The 19396-nt window shown below is 43.1% G+C and overlaps 1 protein-coding gene across 1 annotated transcript in view; it reads right to left on the reverse strand.

Annotated features, from left to right (window-relative positions):
- Positions 1 to 3914, reverse strand: part of LOC307138431 (uncharacterized protein) — a 33425-nt gene extending 29511 nt beyond the window's left edge. The window contains exons 1-2 of the mRNA XM_079836729.1: positions 3849 to 3914; positions 3286 to 3609 (exon numbers count right to left, since the gene is read on the reverse strand). Coding sequence (XP_079692855.1) covers positions 3286 to 3609; positions 3849 to 3909 — 385 coding nt within the window. The 5' untranslated portion in view covers positions 3910 to 3914. The remainder of the gene's footprint in view (positions 1 to 3285; positions 3610 to 3848) is intronic.
- Positions 3915 to 19396: the final 15482 nt, after the last annotated feature.

Raw genomic sequence — 19396 nt, forward strand, 5'->3', positions numbered from 1 at the left:
GTTAAAGAACTAGAAATTATGTTCAGTGAATAATAGAGGCAACTAGAATGTACATTTCCTGAAGAAAATGTGAGTGGTGCTTGCTGTGGCAAAACTCACCACCCAGTTGCTAGGTTGTGTATACTGGTTTCTGACCCGAAACAAAAGAGCCCACCCCCATGTCTGTACGATGTTCTGGTGCTGAATATGGCTTATTCATGTGTTTGTTCGGTTGTTAGGGTACTCTAAATGGTTGCTATGGTGTGGCTGTACAGTTTATGGGGTGATATTTAAAGACTATTGGCCAGTCTGAGTCAAAAGAGCCCAACTCTGTATTTCTACTATGCTCTGGTGCTGAGATATGGCTTGTTAATGTTGATATACGGTTGCTAGGGTGGTGTAAATGGTTGCTAGGGCGTGGCTATGAAGTTTGAATGTTGCTACTTATTAGCTGCTTGATAGGGTCATTCAAATGAGACCAGCCCCAAGTCTCTGTGATTTTCTCAATGGGGACCAATGGGGTCAATGGGGACTTATTCGGACGATTTGGTGGTTGCTAAAGTATAGCTAGGTGGTTGCTAGGCCGTTGTTAGTCGGTTGCTAAGGTATTCTGGGTGGTTGCTAGGCAGTTGCTATGGTGTTCTGAGAGGTTGCTAGGTGGTTGCTAGGGTATTCTGGGGGTTGTTAGGGTGTTGCTATGCGGTTGCTAGGGTATTCTGGGTGGTTGCTAGGGTGTGGCTAGGTGGTTGCTAAGGTATTCTGGGTGGTTGCTAGGCGGTTGCTATGGTGTTATAGGTGGTTGCTAAGGTGTTCTGGGTGGTTGCCAGGGCGTTGCTAGGTGGTTGCTAGGGTGTTGCTAGGCAGTTGCTAGGGTATTCTGGGTGGTTGCTAGGGTGTTCTGGGTGGTTGCTAGGGTATTGCTAGGCGGTTGCTAAGGTATTATGGTTAGTTGCTAGGGCGTTGCTAGGCGGTTGCTAAGGTGTTCTGGGTGGTTACTAGGCGGTTGCTATATATTCTGGGTGTTTGCTATGGTGTTGCTAGGCAGTTGGTACTTCTCACAGATGGTTACTATGGAGTTTTTATAGAGTTTTTAGCATGTTCTTAGCCTGATTTAGCACTTAGCTAGTCACTAATAGCATGTAGCTATTCAGTGCTAGCATGTGTAGCATATTGGAAGTGCTGTTTGCCCAACCCCCATGTCTCTATGATGTTCTGATGCAGAGATATATGTCTTGCTAAACGGTTGCTAGGGTACTCTCTTTGGTTGCTATAGAGTGGCTTGGCAGCTGCCAATGATGGTACTCCAAAAGCTGCTTGTCAGTATGAATGACATAAACCAACCCCCATGCCTCTACGACTTTCAGATTAAAAGATATAGCTCTTTGTATTTGGGTTGCTAGGGTGCTTGATAATGGTTGCTAGGGCGTGACTAGGAAGGTAATTTGTGATTGGCTGTTGATGCCCCGAGTCAAACAAACCCACCCTCTTGTTTCTATGACACTTCTATCAAAAGATATCCCTTTGATGTTTTTCAATTGAAGTCTATGGGATCAGTTGCTAGGGTTCTGTAAATGGTTGCTAGGGTAAGAGAAAGAGTAGGAGAAACACATGAGTTTAATTAGCCTGGCGTGGCCATACTCAATTCTAGTCAGAATATGAGTCTGGTACCGCTCCATTGAGCTTTGATTATGGGGCGTGTTTCAACCGAGCCAGGAAAGACCTCAATTGGATAGACCCACAACCAATCAGAGCAACGGAGCGACGCGTAACGTTAGTTGTCAAATGTCAACAGAACTCAACTGCACTGTGTTGCCAAGTCCGTGTTTTTCTCCATGTCCGCGGGTTGAAGCGACCCCAATTATGTGATTATATAAACCCAGGAATGCGAATTTTAGCAGGCAACCTTGCCAAAATAACATATTTTGCCAACCAAACGCCATTTTTTCCGGAGAACCCCCCGGAAAGTTATAGTTTTGGGCTATAGTTTTGAGTAGCAATTGTGCGCGACATTGCAAAAACACTTGGAAACCATGTCTGCACGCACGCTGGATTAAGTAACGTTACAAGAAAAAGATGAGTGTAAACGATCTTTGCCAGTAATAAAATAATTTAAGGATACACAGAGTACTTACCAACACGATCATCGTTTCTGAGAGAAATAGTGAAGGTGAACGCATATACGAACAAGTTCTCCGTTTAGCATAAGAGCAAATTCAAATCAAGAGCCTTCGATGACGTGGATGATTACGTTACTGTTGATCATCTGTCAATCATCGTCTAAAGCCCGCCCTGACAATTTCATTGGTCCGAACAGTTTCTGTTCGGGCATAATTACTCCTCTATGGAGCGAGTCCAGACCGAATTGCCCGAGCAAAAAAGTTTGTGGGCGGGGCTAAATTCCGCTGGCATCCAGGCTAGAGTTTAATGGGACATCCCTCCCCATAGTAAATTAACGGGGCAAATATGGGCAGCTCCTGCGCCCCAGGGGTAAAACTCACACCCCATTGTGAGGTATGTTCTTACAGGGCCTGACAGCCTCTTCAAATGTGGAAACCCACACGTTTCTACCAAATCCTCGCTCTGAGCTATGAGTCTTCAAAGTTGTTCGCAATGCAAAGCACATGGGATACAGGCACGCCCCACTAATAAGGTAATAATATTTCTCTCATGGTCCCTTTATGCCAAGAAATGGCCCTGGTTACCATATAACCACATAAGCAGTTTATGCCTCATTTATATGAGAGTGAAACACACTAAACTAGAAACCTTCAGTTTGTGCTGAATAAATGACTTTATTAATCATCATGTCTTGTCTCTGTATCATAAATGCACTGTACCTGAAAACTTGACAGTAAATGAGGCTGAGGTCTTCAGTTGATTTCTCTGAGTAACCTGACATCTCCACTCTCTGTTGTGATCTTCATTCAGGAGTGTTGTAGTCAGAGTGCTGGTACAGTGTGTTGAGGAGAATGATATCAGATATCTGGAGTCTGTCATCACACTAACACCAGCCTGATTCACCCAGATCAGCTGAAGATCCTCAGAACGGACCAAAGTATCACAAGAGTCTCCATTTGAATGTAACTGACAGGAGAGAGTCACAGATCTGCCTGATCCGATCTCAGTCTGTGAAGATGATGAAGAGACTGAAACTGAAAATAAAGCAGAAATCACATGTCAGATTCAGGCTTTTCAGTAAAGAATTCAAAGAGAGGTTTTCTTTTGAAATTGAACATCATATAATTAATTTATAATGAACATGAATGAATTAAATCAGTAATCAACTTCATTTACAGAAACACTGACCATGAAGAACATGCAGATAAACACGTGCATCAGTTCCTTGTTGTTCTCCAATTCCATTCACAAATTGTCGGCAGGAGTAAAGCCCATAATCTTCTTGTGTGACTTTCTTGATGTTCAGAGAGCAGTCAGACCCCACACTCAGTCTCTCACGTCTCTCTGTGTCATTCTTCATTTTCCCTCCAGCAATCAGTTCAACTGTCGTCTGTGAATGTCTGTCATAGTTCCATGTAGTTGATGTGCAGTCAGAAAGAGCATTATTACACGGCAGACGGACATTTTCACCAGAAGTGCTGAACACATGAGTTACGTCTGCTCCACTGGAACCTACATATTAATATAAAACAGTAAAATAATATGGTTAACTATTTAACTTTTAATGACATACAGCAAATATTTTCTTGATTATGAAAAAACTCAAGTATAGCCAACGCGACACAAACTTTCTCAAAAACTCTTAGCCATTTTCTATACCAATGTAATTCAATTATTTTTGTACAGATGATTGTTCACATTATACAGATCTTGCATAATATCTTATGGACCATATATAAATATTTCTTTACCTGTGAGAAGTGGACAGAGAATGATCAGTCGCAGCAGACACACATGACACTGATCAGCCATTTTCTGTTTCTGTCAGTCTTTCTTTTCGTTATTCAGTTACAGTTCTTTCTTTAAACATCATCAGCCCCTCCTGTAGTTGTTAACTTCCTCTGATCTGATCAACTGAATGTTTAGAGCTGACACTATTTCACACTATACTGACACTATAATGCAGGATAAAGAAGCCTCTATAAATATATGTGGTTTAGAGCTGTTTGGTTTGTTCTTGAGGGGCCACTGAAACTCATGACTGCAATTTTCAAAGGTGCACCTTTGAATATAATTGAAAGTTATTATTAGTGGTGCTTGCCTGTAAAGAAACCTATTACTATTCTGTGGGCTTAATATTATATATTATTCTTCCGTAGAAATTACAGACCCATGAATGAGGTGTCAAATCGACCGGCTTATTCGGGAAAGGTGTGCTATGACTTTTATAAGAGATCGGGTGTACGATGTTCGCCTCGGGGGCGAAAAAGTAGCCGAAAAAATCCCATGCGCTTTGCATTGGGACGATTGCATAAAATTCCTAAAATGTTCTCATTGACTTATAATGGGGAAGGACGTCCCATAAAACTCATGTGTTTCTCTTACTATGGGAAATTGCATAGGGATTTTGTATTGACCACAGCTCTGGCTCACAGTGTCTCAGAGACAAGGGGGTGGGCTCAATTTACTCAGCCAACCAATCACTATGTCAGGATCACTGTAAACCCATCAAGCCACGCCCTAGCAACCATTTAGAGCTCCCTAGCAACTGATCCCATAGACTTCCATTGAAAAACATCAAAGGGATATCTTTTGATAGAAGTGTCATAGAAACACGAGGGTGGGTTTGTTTGACTCAGGACATCAACAGCCAATCATAAATCGTCTTCAACACTTCCTAGCCACGCCCTAGCAACCATTATCAAGCACCCTAGCAACCCAAATCTACAGAGGGATATCTTCACACCTGAATGTCACAGAGGCACGGGGGTTGGTTTATATCATTGATACTGACAAGCAGCCTTTGGAGTATAATCATTGGCAGCTGCTAAGCCACTCCATAGCAACCAAATAGAGTACCCTAGCAACCGTTTACCAAGACCTATATCTTTGCATCAAAACATCATAGAGACATGGGGGTTGGTTTATATCATTCAAACTGACAAGCAGTATCATCATTGGATGCTGCCAAGCCACTCCATAGCAACCAAACAGAGTACCCTAGCAACCGTTTACCAAGACCTATATCTCTGCATCAGAACATCATAGAGACATGGGGGTTGGTTTATGTCATTCATATTGAGAAGCAGTATCATCATCGGATGCTGCCAAGCCACTCCATAGCAACCAAACAGAGTACCCTAGCAACCGTTTACCAAGACCTATATCTCTGCATCAGAACATCATAGAGACATGGGGGTTGGTTTATATCATTCATACTGACAAGCAGTATCATCATTGGATGCTGCCAAGCCACTCCATAGCAACCAATTAGATTACCCTAGCAACCGTTTAGCAAGACCTATATCTCTGCATCAGAACATCATAGAGACATGGGGGTTGGTTTATATCATTCATATTGACAAGCAGTATCATCATTGGATGCTGCCAAGCCACTCCATAGCAACCAAACAGAGTACCCTAGCAACCGTTTACCAAGACCTATATCTCTGCCTCAGAACATCATAGAGACATGGGGGTTGGCTTTTTAGCATCCCAGTAGCATCCGGATGGCGAGTTTTGCCACGGCAAGCACCACTCACATTTTCTTCAGGAAATGTACATTCTAGTTATTTTATGGTATCACCATGCTTTTTTATCACCATTTTTGTACTGCTCTTGTTTTCTAGTAAGTACTTCACACCCAACTGAAAATTCAGAAAATATCATGCTGTCACATCACAAACACTCATCAGAACAACAATTACTTTCACATTTAAAAATGTTAAAATCAGCAGTATATTTATGGGTATTATAATGAGCTTCAAGCATTGCCTGTTAATTGTGTATTAACTAAAGTAGTTGTGCTCATATTTTGTTCTTTTTTTCTCAGTCCTAATGGTCGTCTACTCTTTATGTTATGGTATGCTAGTTATAGTATTTTCAGAGGTGTGAGCACAATGTTGAGGTTTAGAAACATGTTAATGTAGAGTGTGAGAACTCACACTGCATGGTTCATCCTACAGCGTGACTTATCAACTCTGAACCCACTTTAGACTGATGGCTGTGAACTCTCACACATTCTGACAGCAGTTCCTCTTCTTTCTTTAAGTGGGCTGCTGCATGGCTTTAAACTCTGTATCTTTTCAGTTTGTGACAGCATTTTTTTTACCTTTGTTTAATAAACAGAAGTTAAACACAATTTTAATTTATTATCCAAACAATTTGCTAATACTCAAATTAATTTGGAACCATTCTGTTCCACAGTAGGTGATATCGAGGTCAGATTTATCTAACCCTATAAGCATCATGTTAAAAGTGTCTGAGTGGGTGTTGCTGGTTCTCTGCCAGAATCACGTGTCCATCAGACTTTAGTGTCAAAGTAAAGAGGTTAGAAAAAGAAGTAGCATCCAAAATCAAAAATGTTTCCCTTGGGTGATGAAGTGGCACACATCCTGGTTCAGGCCCTAATATGCTCTCACTGTCATTACTGCATCTCTCGCTCGGCTGCCTAAAGGTCAGAACAGCAGAATCAAGTCCTTCAGCATAAACAATAATATAAATAATCCGAGTCACATTTATTTATAAAGCATTTTTTAAACAACAGCTGTTGGCCAAAGTGCTAGGTTTAAAAGACAACACTGAGGGTAAAAAAAAAAAAAACACAATCACAAACAATGTTCAATAAAAGTAATACCACTATACTTACTTAGTTTTAAGAAGCATTTTAAAACCATAATACGTGGGAACAGACTCAAGGCCGTAACCATGTCAATGTCACGTCATTAGGGAGGGAGGGGGGGTGTGATGAAGGGTGGGGGTTGGGAGTGTATTGGTCTTATTAATAAAGGATTAAAAGGGATTTAAGGAAATAAAGAATATTTTTCTGATATTGAGGTTGGATATGGGTGAGGTTATGGATAGGTGTGGTGGTATAGGTAAGTTTTAGGTGTAAGGGAAGTGTCAACAGTGTAATTATAAATGTAATACAGAAATTAACTACAGATGTAATTACATGCTGGTAAAAACAATGTAAAAACATGTATGTACACAATAAGTGAATTGTATCAAATTATTAATTTAAATGTTAGTACATAGTAGTTAAGGCCACCTAATAAAAAGCGGGTCCCTTGCAAATAATATATATATATATATTTTTAAATATGCATTGCACACATTGTAAAAATGTAAAACGTTTCTTGTCACGTCACATTCAGTTTTGATTTACATAATGTCATATTTTCAATTCAAAATGGTGAAATTTCATTTTTTTTTGCATCACTTGATATTACTGTTGGTCGCTGAACATTTTTATTGTAAACCGTTGTCAAATATGAAATGGTTAGCTACTTACATCTTACGACTCACTCTTTCACTGCTAAAACTAAAGTGTCGTGTTGGAGTTCACACTAACAGTAAGACCTGCTTCTTTGTTTTGATTGGCCATTCATTCTGACAGTGACGAGCGCTCTTAGACCGCTGAGGCAGACCAATCCAAAAATGCAATGTAACATTTTACTTTTTTCATCCTAGCAACAAACATAATAAAGCTCCTGGTTCAGGCCCTAATGTGCTCTCACTGTCATTACTGCATCTCTGTGTACTGGAGTACAGCTGAGCAGCATCAAAGAATGTCAAATATTAGGGGGGACAATTTGGCCATTTCTAATTATTCAGGGACTTGTCCCCCTCATTGTCTATGCTGGTTACGGCCCTGGACAGACTTAATACAGCAGGAAATTATTCCAGAGCTGTGGAGCAACTACTGAAAAAGCTTGGCCAACTTTCAAGTTGAGGCGTCACTGGGAACAGTCAACTGTAACTGTAACTTTTTGGATGATCAGAAGAGTGTATATATGATAGGAGAAAAGAGATATATTGAGGAGTAAAGCCATATAGGCCCTTGTAAACAAACTAATATTTTGAACTCAATATGCAATTGGACTTGCTGGGGCTCACAGTTTAACCCCATAAAAAGAGACTAATATGTTCTCCACACTTACTCAAAAAATGAGTAAGAGGATCCAGCCTCGAACTAACTAAGGTGAAGTTTACACTACACCATTTTCATCTAAAAACGTTTTATGTTTCAGCTGTTCATTTACACGGGTTCCAAAGCGTTATTGGCTCTGTGTAAACTAAAAAAAAAAAAAACGCTGATGTCATGTGCATGTGTATTATGTGCTCAATCTAGGCATGTGGTGTTTCTTTACAAAGTGACATCGCCAACTTCTAGCCTGGCAGCAGAATACAGCATGTCGTTTTCGTGGATCCTTGTGAACGGGGATCATTTTGACAATGTTGTCGTCTAGGAGAAACTTTTCTGTTTTTAGTACATTGTCATCATGTAAACGTACCATTAGAACACCAAAGAAAAAAAACAATACTCATAGACATATAAAGTTATCCATTTTTAGTTGAAAACGGTGATATTTAGTTAATAATATGACCAGTTTACTGTTTATTTCAGTGTTTAGCCTAATATGATAATAATATAATGCATTTCCTTGGTATTCAGAGAGATCCTTATTTTCAGTACATGATTAGAGATCAACATTGTGATTATAAGATAGGGCTATTAAAGACTTTGGGGGTCTAGTTTTTTGTAATGTTTAGATCCCACTGGAGGCAAGTTGCAGAAAAGTGCAGTTTAATTATAAATATGAACATATACAAAACAAGGTGATATAAACAGAATCCAACGATGACTTTACTTGAACTATGAACAGACTTGACTTGAACTATATGAACAGACTTGACTTGAACTATATGAACAGACTTGACAGACTTGATTTGAACTATATGAACAGACTTGACTTGAACTATGTGAACAGACTTGACTTGAACTATATGAACAGACTTGACTTGAACTATATGAACAGACTTGACAGACTTGACTTGAACTATATGAACAGACTTGACTTGAACTATATGCACTAGTGATGTTACGTATGACACTGAAGTTTCGATGCGTGTATCGCGCATGCGAGACAATAGGTGTGTTCGACATCGGCTGCGGCTGGATGCAACCGATCAGCGAAAGTAGCCGCATGCAGGCGGGGTGGAGCTGCAAACGGAGACATGAAGTCGGACCCTTTCTGCTTTCCGCAGTGACGCTCGCGCTGTGTTTGCATACTTTATCACAGCTGAAGTGAATTAAATGCAATATTTGTCAAATACACAGACTTTCAGAGACAGTTTCATTAAATGCTGTTTCACTAAACGAGGTTCGGGAGGAACATGTCAGATAATTGACACAGGTGGAGAGTACTCAGCTAATCAACAAAGAGGTATATATACGCAGCCGTCCTACCTCCATTTTGTTGACAGTTTTTTCAGCATAATGGCTCGACGAACAAGCTCCTCATCCAACGATGAAGCAGACCTCCGTAAGGATTCGCCGTTGCAATCCGTCGGCCCCAGTAACACCTGTCCGACGCCGGCTATCACAGCCGAGCCCCAGGCTTCTTCACGCGGCCGCACGCCTGCTCGAACAAGCTCACGCACGCCGAGACGCCGGGGCCAATCTTCACCACCACCTACAAGGCTTCCATCTTCCTCCCCGGCCTCCTCCTACCGCTCGGCTGTCCCGACGATCCCACCTATCGGGAAGTGGACCGTAGCGGGGTTGAGGCAAGTGCTGGGGAACGCGAACATCCAGGCGTCACGTAAAATGAACAAACAAGAATTATACAATCTTTACGTGTCTGTTCAGTCAACTCACCTCTCTCCTAAGCTCTCATCAGCCCCAAAGGCAGCCCAAAGGCAGAGCAGAGCCCGCAGAGCTCAAAGCTCGCCCAGCCAGACACCATCATCATCCTCCAGCACAAAATCCGGCAGGTTTCACCCATCGAGCCGCCGCCGCAGGCCTTCAGCAAGCCTGGGCCACGCCCAGGATCCCGCCGGTGCAGGCCTTCTCCAACCTCCTGATGCGGCTCAGCCCTTCACCGCGGCTTTTGCGGCCGCAGGGCCGCTCGCAGCCGGGCCCAGCGGCCTCCCCACAGCTTCTCATTTTAATGCCCCCGCTGTTCATAACCCTGTTTTTCCACAGTGGCCGCCAGCGCCAGTTGCAAACGCCAGCGCGATGATGCATCCGCTGACAGCACAGGCCCAAACATTGCATCAGTTTTACTCCACAGGTTATAACCCCACCCACTTTCAGTGGCCTGCAGCTCCAGTAGCGCAAACAAGCGCAGGCACACCTCCGCTTGCAGTACAAGCTCTCTCATCACAGTATCATCCTTCTTTTCCCTTCTATCCTCCAACAAATGTTCCTTTCCAAGCCACAGAGGGTAATCCAAGGGCTGAGTCACCGCCACCATCCGCAGCCCAGGCTTGTAATCTTCCCAGCTCTTTCATGCACTCAAAAACTCCACACACTCTCTTCTCAGCAGCTTCGATGCCCGTGCCATCCAACGCCACAGCCATGGAACCTCCACCAGTAGCCCAAAACATCTGCACTCAGATCCTTGCAGGTGCGGATGTAGATCTCTCCACTCTCCTCTCTCTGCTCCCCGCAGTCGAACCAGATCGCCGGGTAGACTGCGGGAATTTCTCCGTCACCCTAAAAAACACCAACATTCATTCATCCCGTATTCTGTCATTTTCAGAGTTTTCGATCGCGTTTTCACGCTTCACAGAAGTCATCTGTGCAGCTTTCCCCCACAGGCGACGCAAATTAAATGACTACTTGGCTATCATAGCCGAGCTCGCGTCGTCCTATGGGGGAGGGCATTTCTACACTTACCACAAGCTCTTCTCAGCCAAAAATGCCGCGCGAGTCGCCCAATGGAACCAATGCGCATACTGGGGGGCACTCGACACGGATCTCCACAGCAGGGTGTTTTTAGGTTGTAGAAATATTTCATGCGCGGTCTGCAGGTCAGTGGCACACTCTACCTCAACGTGCCCTCAGGTTAATCCTTCATCTTCATCATGCCCAGAAACAAGCACAGTGCGATCCACCAGTTACGTGCCACGGGCGGCAACCGCCAGCGCAAACCCGGAAGTCGAAAGGAGAGTCTCCTCTTTCGACGAGAACAAACAGCCCTGCAATCATTTTAATTCAGGGAAATGCTCGAGACAGCGCTGCCGATTTATGCACATTTGTTCTTTTTGCGGCGGGGCTCACGCCCGTGTTGTATGTCCTGTGTACAAATCTGTAAATAAAAAATAAAAAAATTACTTATCGACTCCAGTAAATATTTCACGCCTGGACTTAGAACTAACTCATCACCCAGATGCCAGTTTTACCAATTATCTGCTGTCAGGGCTCAAAAATGGCTTTAAACCCGGAGTAGAATGCCCGCTCTCACAAAACACCATTTGCAACAATCTTCAATCCGCTCTCTCAGAACCAGAAGTAGTAAACAACCTGATTAAAAAAGAAGTCGAGTCAGGCTTCATGATCGGGCCGTTCGATATTCCCCCATTTAACATGTTTCGTATCAGCCCCATCGGCGTGGCCACAAGAAAATTTTCAGGTAAAAAACGCCTAATAATCGATCTGTCAGCCCCGCACAATTCCCCATTCCCCAGCATAAACAGCTTGATTCCCCTCAACGAATTTTCGCTTAAATACCACGACATAGATCAGGCAATCGACATGATCAAAATCGCAGGAAGGGGTGCATGGCTGGCAAAAATCGACATCACATCGGCTTTCAAAGTAATGCCCATCCATCCAGATTCATGGCACCTCTTTGGAGTTCGATGGCTGGGGAAATACTACTTCGCAGTACGCTTAACGTTTGGATGCAAAAGCAGCCCTAAAATTTTCGACATGTTATCAGAAGCCGTTTGCTGGATCTTGTCAAACAATTATGACATTCCCCACCTCATCCACCTTCTAGATGATTTTCTAATTATCTCGCCTCCCGATGCCATCCCGGCCGCTGATATCCTCACAGTGCAAAAAGTTTTTGCTGAGCTCGGAATCCCCATTGCACAGGAGAAATTCATGGGGCCCGCCACATGCATAGAGTTCCTCGGGATTAAATTAGATTCAGACAAATTCCAGGCATCCCTGCCCAAAGAGAAAATCGACCGAATAATTCTCGTCTCATCTAGTCTCCTAGAAAAAACCGAGTGTTCAAAACGTGAACTCCTATCTCTGCTCGGTCATTTAAACTTCGCAATGCGCATCATTCCACAAGGCCGCCCCTTCATATCGCATCTCCTCTCACTCGCGTCCTCTGTCCACTCGCTAGAGGACCAAATTTCAATAACTCAAGCATGTCGTGACGAACTCAGGCTATGGGTAATGTTTCTGAACCAATGGAATGGCCTATCCTTTTTCTACAGTAATCTCGTCTTGTCCCCAATCGATATCCAACTGTACACAGACGCCGCCCCCTCAACTGGATTTGGGGGGTTTTACCAAGGTCGGTGGTTCGCTTCTCCATGGCCCCCACAGCTCCAGGACACGACACAGTCCTCAGCGCTATTTGAGCTTTACCCTCTCGTAGTAGCGGCTTTTCTGTGGGGAAAAGAATGGGCCGCTAGCAGCATTCTAGTGCACAGCGACAACGAAGCAACAGTTCATTGCATAAATAAAGGTCGTTCACACGCACCTGCCATGATGCCACTTCTAAGGCGTCTCACATGGATTTCAGCTTGCGACCAATTCATCATGATAGCTAAACACGTACCTGGATCAGAAAACCAAATCGCTGACTCTCTGTCTCGTTTTCTGTTTCAGAAATTCAGGACGCTGTCTCCAGAGGCGGAATAGTTCCCAACTCCAGTACCTCGCTATTCGGAACTGATATTCCCATAAACCACCCCTTGAAACCACTCCTCAACGCATCGTTAGACACCATTCTCCAAGCTGTTTCTCCCAGGACCCTCCAATCCTACATAACCGCTTGGAAAAATTTTAGAGCATTCCACAACTCGTATAATATGCCGTTCCCCTATTTCTCTCTCCTTTCAATCACCTCATTTATTTCTCACCTTAACACCGTAAAAAACCTCCAAGTCGGGTCTATCAAAGGGTACTTGAGTGGCATTCAGTTTTTTCACAAACTATTACATGGCGGTCCCTCGCCCGAGATAAAAAATTCTCAAACCTCTCTACTGATCAAAGGGATCCAAAGATCCCAGCCCACCCCCCCTGACACAAGACAACCAATAACGATAGACATCCTCACCAAATGCATTCACACCTTGCGTACAAGCTACCAGCCCAGAAATACCGCCCGAACACTCGACACCATGTTTATCCTAGCTTTTTTCGGTTTTCTCAGATGCTCGGAGCTCGCTATTACATCCAAATTCGACCCAAAAATCCACCCCACCATCTCAGACTTAACAGCCATGGACGAGGAAACAATATCATACCTGATCAAACAAAGTAAGACTGACCAAACCAAAAAAGGTAATTTCATCTACATTTTCAACCTTCCATCACCAATCCAACCATACCAGTCCGTTCTGGCATACCTCCAATGGAGAAAATCTCAGGCCAAATCTCCCATGGAACCCCTGTTTACAGATGAAGTCAACAAACCCGTGACACGCTTTTGGTTTCAGAAGCACCTCAAATCCGTTCTCCAACAGGCAGGCATCTCAGCAACGAACTACTCAAGCCACTCTTTCCACATTGGGGCGGCAACATCAGCAGCTCAAAAAGGCCTCTCCCAACAACAGATCCAAGCTCTCTACGGAGATGGTCCTCAGCAGTGTTGGGGAAAGTTACTTTGAAAAGTAATGCATTACAATATTGCGTTACTCCCTTAAAAAGTAACTAATTGAGTTACTTAGTTACTTTTTAAGAAAAGTAATGCGTTACGTTACTTTTGCGTTACTTTTGCGTTACTTTTTCTCACCTGGGCTGGGCTTGCTTTTTTGTTTTGTTTTTTAACAGCAAAAAAAGTCCTTTTTTGTGCAAATGTAAAGACCTCTTCATACCAAAATTGAAATAATAGGCCTTAGGCTGAGGTAAAAATGTGCTGCCATTCTGGATAATGGAAGAATAGGACACAGGAGAAAAACGTTTTACCAATAAATAAAAAAAATCTAGTAATTTTTGATCATGGCTTAACTGAATCATCAAAGGTCAGCAGCACGACATTGGTCAATAAAGGTAGATTAAATGCATAAAAATATTTGTTTTATTTAACATTTAATTATTGGAGGTTTGCATAGTCCTCTAATTTTGCATTTGACTGATTTTATTCATTTTGAGGAGTACAGAATCTTTATTGTGCAAGTGAGATAAATAAATGTTCACATTTAGTCTAGAACTACAATAACCATCATGTTCACACACACGCCTCTCCACTTATTTTTCACAACATGGGGGCAGGAGAGATGTCAGTCAAACTAATGTGAAAAAGTAACTTGCGTTACTTTTTTGAAAAAGTAACTCCGATATTTTGTTGTAAATTTGAAAAGTAATGCGTTACTTTACTAGTTACTTGAAAAAGTAATATTATTACGTAACTCAAGTTACTTGTAATGCGTTTCCCCCAACACTGGTCCTCAGATGCCTTTCAGAGCTACATCAGGACCAACCGGTTCCACATCAAAAAAGCTCACCAAACTCTCATTGCTTAAAAATCCTCTAGGGCATTTACTGGGGAATTTCCTCCTGTCCAGCAAACATTGAGTCTTACGTTCTTCCCGGGTTCTTTCCAGAGTCAGTGGAAAGTTTTCCACGAAGCGAGTCCGTGGAAAAGTCTCCACGCAGCGAGTCAGTGGAAAAGTCTCCACGCAGCGAGTCAGTGGAAAAGTCTCCACGCAGCGAGTCAGTGGAAAGTCTCCACGCAGCGAGTCAGTGGAAAGTCTCCACGCAGCGAGTCAGTGGAAAGTCTCCACGCAGCGAGTCAGTGGAAAGTCTCCACGCAGCGAGTCAGTGGAAAGTTTCCACGCTGCCAGAAAGTGGAAAGTTCCACGCAGCCAAAAAGTGGAAAGTTTCCACGCAGCCAGAAAGTGGAAAGTTTCCACGCAGCCAGAAAGTGGAAAGTTTCCACGCAGCCAGAAAGTGGAAAGTTTCCACGCAGCCAGAAAGTGGAAAGTTCCACGCAGCCAGAAAGTGGAAAGTTTCCACGCAGCCAGAAAGTGGAAAGTTTCCACGCAGCCAGAAAGTGGAAAGTTTCCACGCAGCCAGAAAGTGGAAAGTTTCCACGCAGCCAGAAAGTGGAAAGTTCCACGCAGCCAGAAAGTGGAAAGTTTCCACGCAGCCAGAAAGTGGAAAGTTTCCACGCAGCCAGAAAGTGGAAAGTTTCCACGCAGCCAGAAAGTGGAACGTTTCCACGCTGCCAAAAAGGGGAAAGTTTCCACGCTGCCAGAAAGTGGAAAGTTTCCACGAAGACAGAAAGTGGAAAGTTTCCACGAAGACAGAAAGTGGAAAGTTTCCACGAAGACAGAAAGTGGAAAGTTTCCACGAAGACAGAAAGTGGAAAGTTTCCACGAAGCCAGAAAGTGGAAAGCAGCCAGAAAGTGGAAAGTCTTCCACGCAGCCAGAAAGTGGAAAGTCTTCCACGCAGCCAGAAAGTGGAAAGTCTTCCACGCAGCCAGAAAGTGGAAAGCCTTCCACGCAGCCAGAAAGTGGAAAGCCTTCCACGCAGCCAGAAAGTGGAAAGCCTTCCACGCAGCCAAAAAAGTGGCACGTTTCCAGGCAATAAATCAGCGCACGCAGGAAATCAGCAAAAAGTTCCCACTCAGTAAAAAGTGGCACATTTCCACGCAGTAAACCAACAGAACGTTTCCACAAAGCAGGGAAGTGGAAAGTTCCATGCAAGAAGTCAGTGGAAGTTTCCACAGAGCAAAGCAGTACGTTCCTCGCAGTGAATCAGTGAACGTTCCCACGCAGTAAGGCAGCGGAAATTTCCACACAGTGAAAAGTGGATCAGTTTCAACACAACAAGGAAGGATAAAAATTCACACAGTGAGAAGTGGGCAGTTTTCTACACAGCAAAGAAAGGTCGGTCTCCCACGTACAAGACCACACCCGGCTCTCACCAAGAACCGTGCGATTCCTGAACCAACAGGGCCGCCCATCCGTGACACAAGCCGCTCACGGGCCCTCCCGGTCAAACAACCAGGCCCCTCTCTCATGCCAGCCGCCAAGCTCGGCACTTCTTGGGGGGTAATTAGCAGGCGGCTGTCCCATGCTTACTAGCTTTTTGGGGGGTACTCTGGGTTCGGGCCGAAGTCCGAGCTCGAAGCCCTCCCCCCCCGGACAGCACGCCAAATACGCAATTCAATTAACTCTCTACAAATTATATGTAAGTGTGAACTCGTGAAATGCTGTTTCACTAAACGAGGTTCGGGAGGAACATGTCAGATAACTGACACAGGTGGAGAGTACTCAGCTAATCAACAAAGAGGTATATATACGCAGCCGTCCTACCTCCATTTTGTTGACAGTTTTTTCAGCATCCCTCCACCACCCCTTCTCCACATCTTGCCCTATCTTTTAGTTCTAAACCACTTACATACGGGGGGTACTCTGGGTTCGGGCCGAAGTCCAAGCTCGAAGCCCTCCCCCCCCGGACAGCACGCCAAATACGCAATTCAATTAACTCTCTACAAATTATATGTAAGTGTGAACTCGTGAAATGCTGCATGCCATGCTTAATACAGCGTGTGTTTGAGAATAAAGAATAAAGTTCAACATATCAGCCTATATCAATGAAGTGGGTCTACGTTTTTTTTATCAGTTTTATTCTGATAAACATGACAATATAACAAAACACGAAACACGTGATCGCTGTAATGCGTTGAATCTGGCCAATCGTGGAACAGCTGTGTCGTCATCAGAGTCCCTGCAGTCTGGTGCAGCCGCTCAAGAGAAACTGCACCTGTGTCATGAGAAATCGTGTCCTCCTGTGAAATAGTGTCCGCTTAGAACCCCAGAGCGATTCTATTGGCTGAAAGAACATTTAATGGGTAATCTGTTCAGAGCCTGATTACAATTCTTATATAATCATATTTGGATTTTTGTTGTTTAAATTGTGTTAAAATATTCTTTAACGTCTTGCAAATTATATATTTCATAACCGAAGCTATAAGTTGTGAAATCAAGCATATCTCATTCTTAAAGGGGTGATGAACTGAGAAATCAACTTTCCCTTGAGCTTTTTATATATAAAAGGTCATGGTAATATAAGAATATCCTGTAAGTTTCAGAGCTGAAAACTTCCTTGTTAGTCAAAGAAAAGCTTTTATTGACACCAGGCCCAGAAAACGAGAGATCTCAGAATATGCGGACCTCTTACGTAACAGGACCTAGACGCCGCTTCTACAGATAAATAGGCTTCTGTAGCCCCGCCCACCGACTCGTGAGCTAAGGATCGCGTTACCAAGCTATAAACATGGCGTTGCAGTCCCTGCATAAGCTTCCTTCGGAACACACACTTATGTGAGTAGGCTAAAACATGTTTTTTTATGTGTTAGTTTTGTACAACATTACAGATCGTTTGAAATCTAGCACGCTGTCACAGGGTGGAGAAGGTGTTATTGAATTAGTTCACTCGTGATCGGACTTGTAACGTTATGGGCCAGGCGCGAGTGTGCGTGTCTCTGCGCGACGCGAGAAATTTGCTAATCTTATCCAATCCTAGCTGTGGGCGTTTACTTCCAAGTGTTCAGTGCGGCACGCCCATCAAATCCGAGTGTTTTTCAGAGAGCCTCAAAACCAAGGCAGAAAATAGCCTATTACTTATTCATTATGATGTTTTTGAATGTAAAAACCACACAAACGTCATAAGTTGACCTCAGACAACAGTATAAACATTTTTTAAAAGCCAGGCACCTTTTAAAAGCCATGACACCTTTAATGTTTTTTTAGTTAGCGTACGTTCTAGCATAGCATAGAGCTACCCGATTAGCTTAGTTTATACACCACGGTTGCACTTACCCTACATTTTAAATGTTTTTTATTCTTTATTATTTACATTATAGGTACATACTATGTTATGATTTTGTATTGGTCTTATTACTTAGTTTATCAATTGAAATAATTTACAATATAATAGGCATGTTATTGCTCCTATTTTGATCAGGCATTACCACGTTGGGTCCTAAGCGGACACTATTTCACTGGAGGACACGATTTCTCATGACACCGACTGTATTAGCCGACTGCTCTCGAATCGCTCTCACGGTACTTTGATGCCATACGTCACTGTCACGTGGCGTCAGCGCTGTCTCAAGTCGGACAATATTTCTAACCGGTTTCAAGTCAGTCAGCCGCCGATCAGTCTGCACATCGCTGCATCATGTTGAACAAGCCTTTAGTCTCAAGTCATGCACAGTTGCACACAAGAAAATCACCAATCATTGTATGTGTCAATCAAACATCAATTTAAAGAAATATTAACGTACAGTAATAATCATGAAACATTTTGAATGGGACTTGAGTGGACTCGGGAATAAGTCCAATTCCTAATATGTTCGCGTACGAGTCAATACTGAGTCCAAATGCACACGAGTCCTTGACAAGACCAAGACCATTAAAATATGATCTCGAGACCGAGTTCAAGACAGAGTCCGAGTCCTACAACACTCTCCAACAGAACAATGGACTGTTTTTGCACAGCTAAATAATAACTGGAGACTGCACATTTAAGTTTAAAATATTTGTGCCTGCTCTGCTGATAAAAACAGGCTAACGATCATAAAAATTTATAATTTCCATATGTCTAGTCTTTGCATCTGTTTGAAGATTTAGGGCCCTATCTTGCACCCAGCGCAATTGACTTTGTACACCGACGCATGTGTCATTCCTATTTTGCACCCGCGCAAAGCGCGCTTTTCCCTCCACAGAAGCACGTCGCTAAACTAGTAAATGAACTTGCGCTCCCTGGGCGGTTCAGCGCAAAAAAGGAGGCGTGATCCGGCGCAAACAATCCCTGGTGCTATTTTGCTGTTCCATTAAACAATTGCGCCACTGACCAGAAAAAACCTAGTCTAAAGTCAGTGGCGCGTTGCGCGTTGTTCATTATGCTATTTTAAGGGCACATGCTTGACCATAATGTATAGCGTGCACAACGCGCATACACTTTGCTCATGTAACGTACACAGATGCAACAGTTATTTTTGCAAATCATAAATTGTTACACTAAAAAAATATTAACACATGAGATGACGGAAATCATTGTGGTGTGCCACGAAGATGTGAAAAAATAGGCATAAATCTAGCTTACAAATGATTCAGGCTAATTGTAATAATTAAGGATAAGACCTGTTTGCCCAATAGTGGCAAGACATATATGTATATAAGGACATCTGACAAATTGGTTTGTCCGTCAAGAACCAGGAAAAAAAATCGACTGAAAAACTGAAAAAACTGAAAGACTGAAAAAAAAAAAGACTGTGAAATCACCTTTACCATAATGTACAACATTACAAC

Source organism: Gobio gobio (assembly GCF_949357685.1).
Source record: "Gobio gobio genome assembly, chromosome: 15".
Taxonomy (NCBI): Eukaryota; Metazoa; Chordata; class Actinopteri; order Cypriniformes; family Gobionidae; genus Gobio; species Gobio gobio.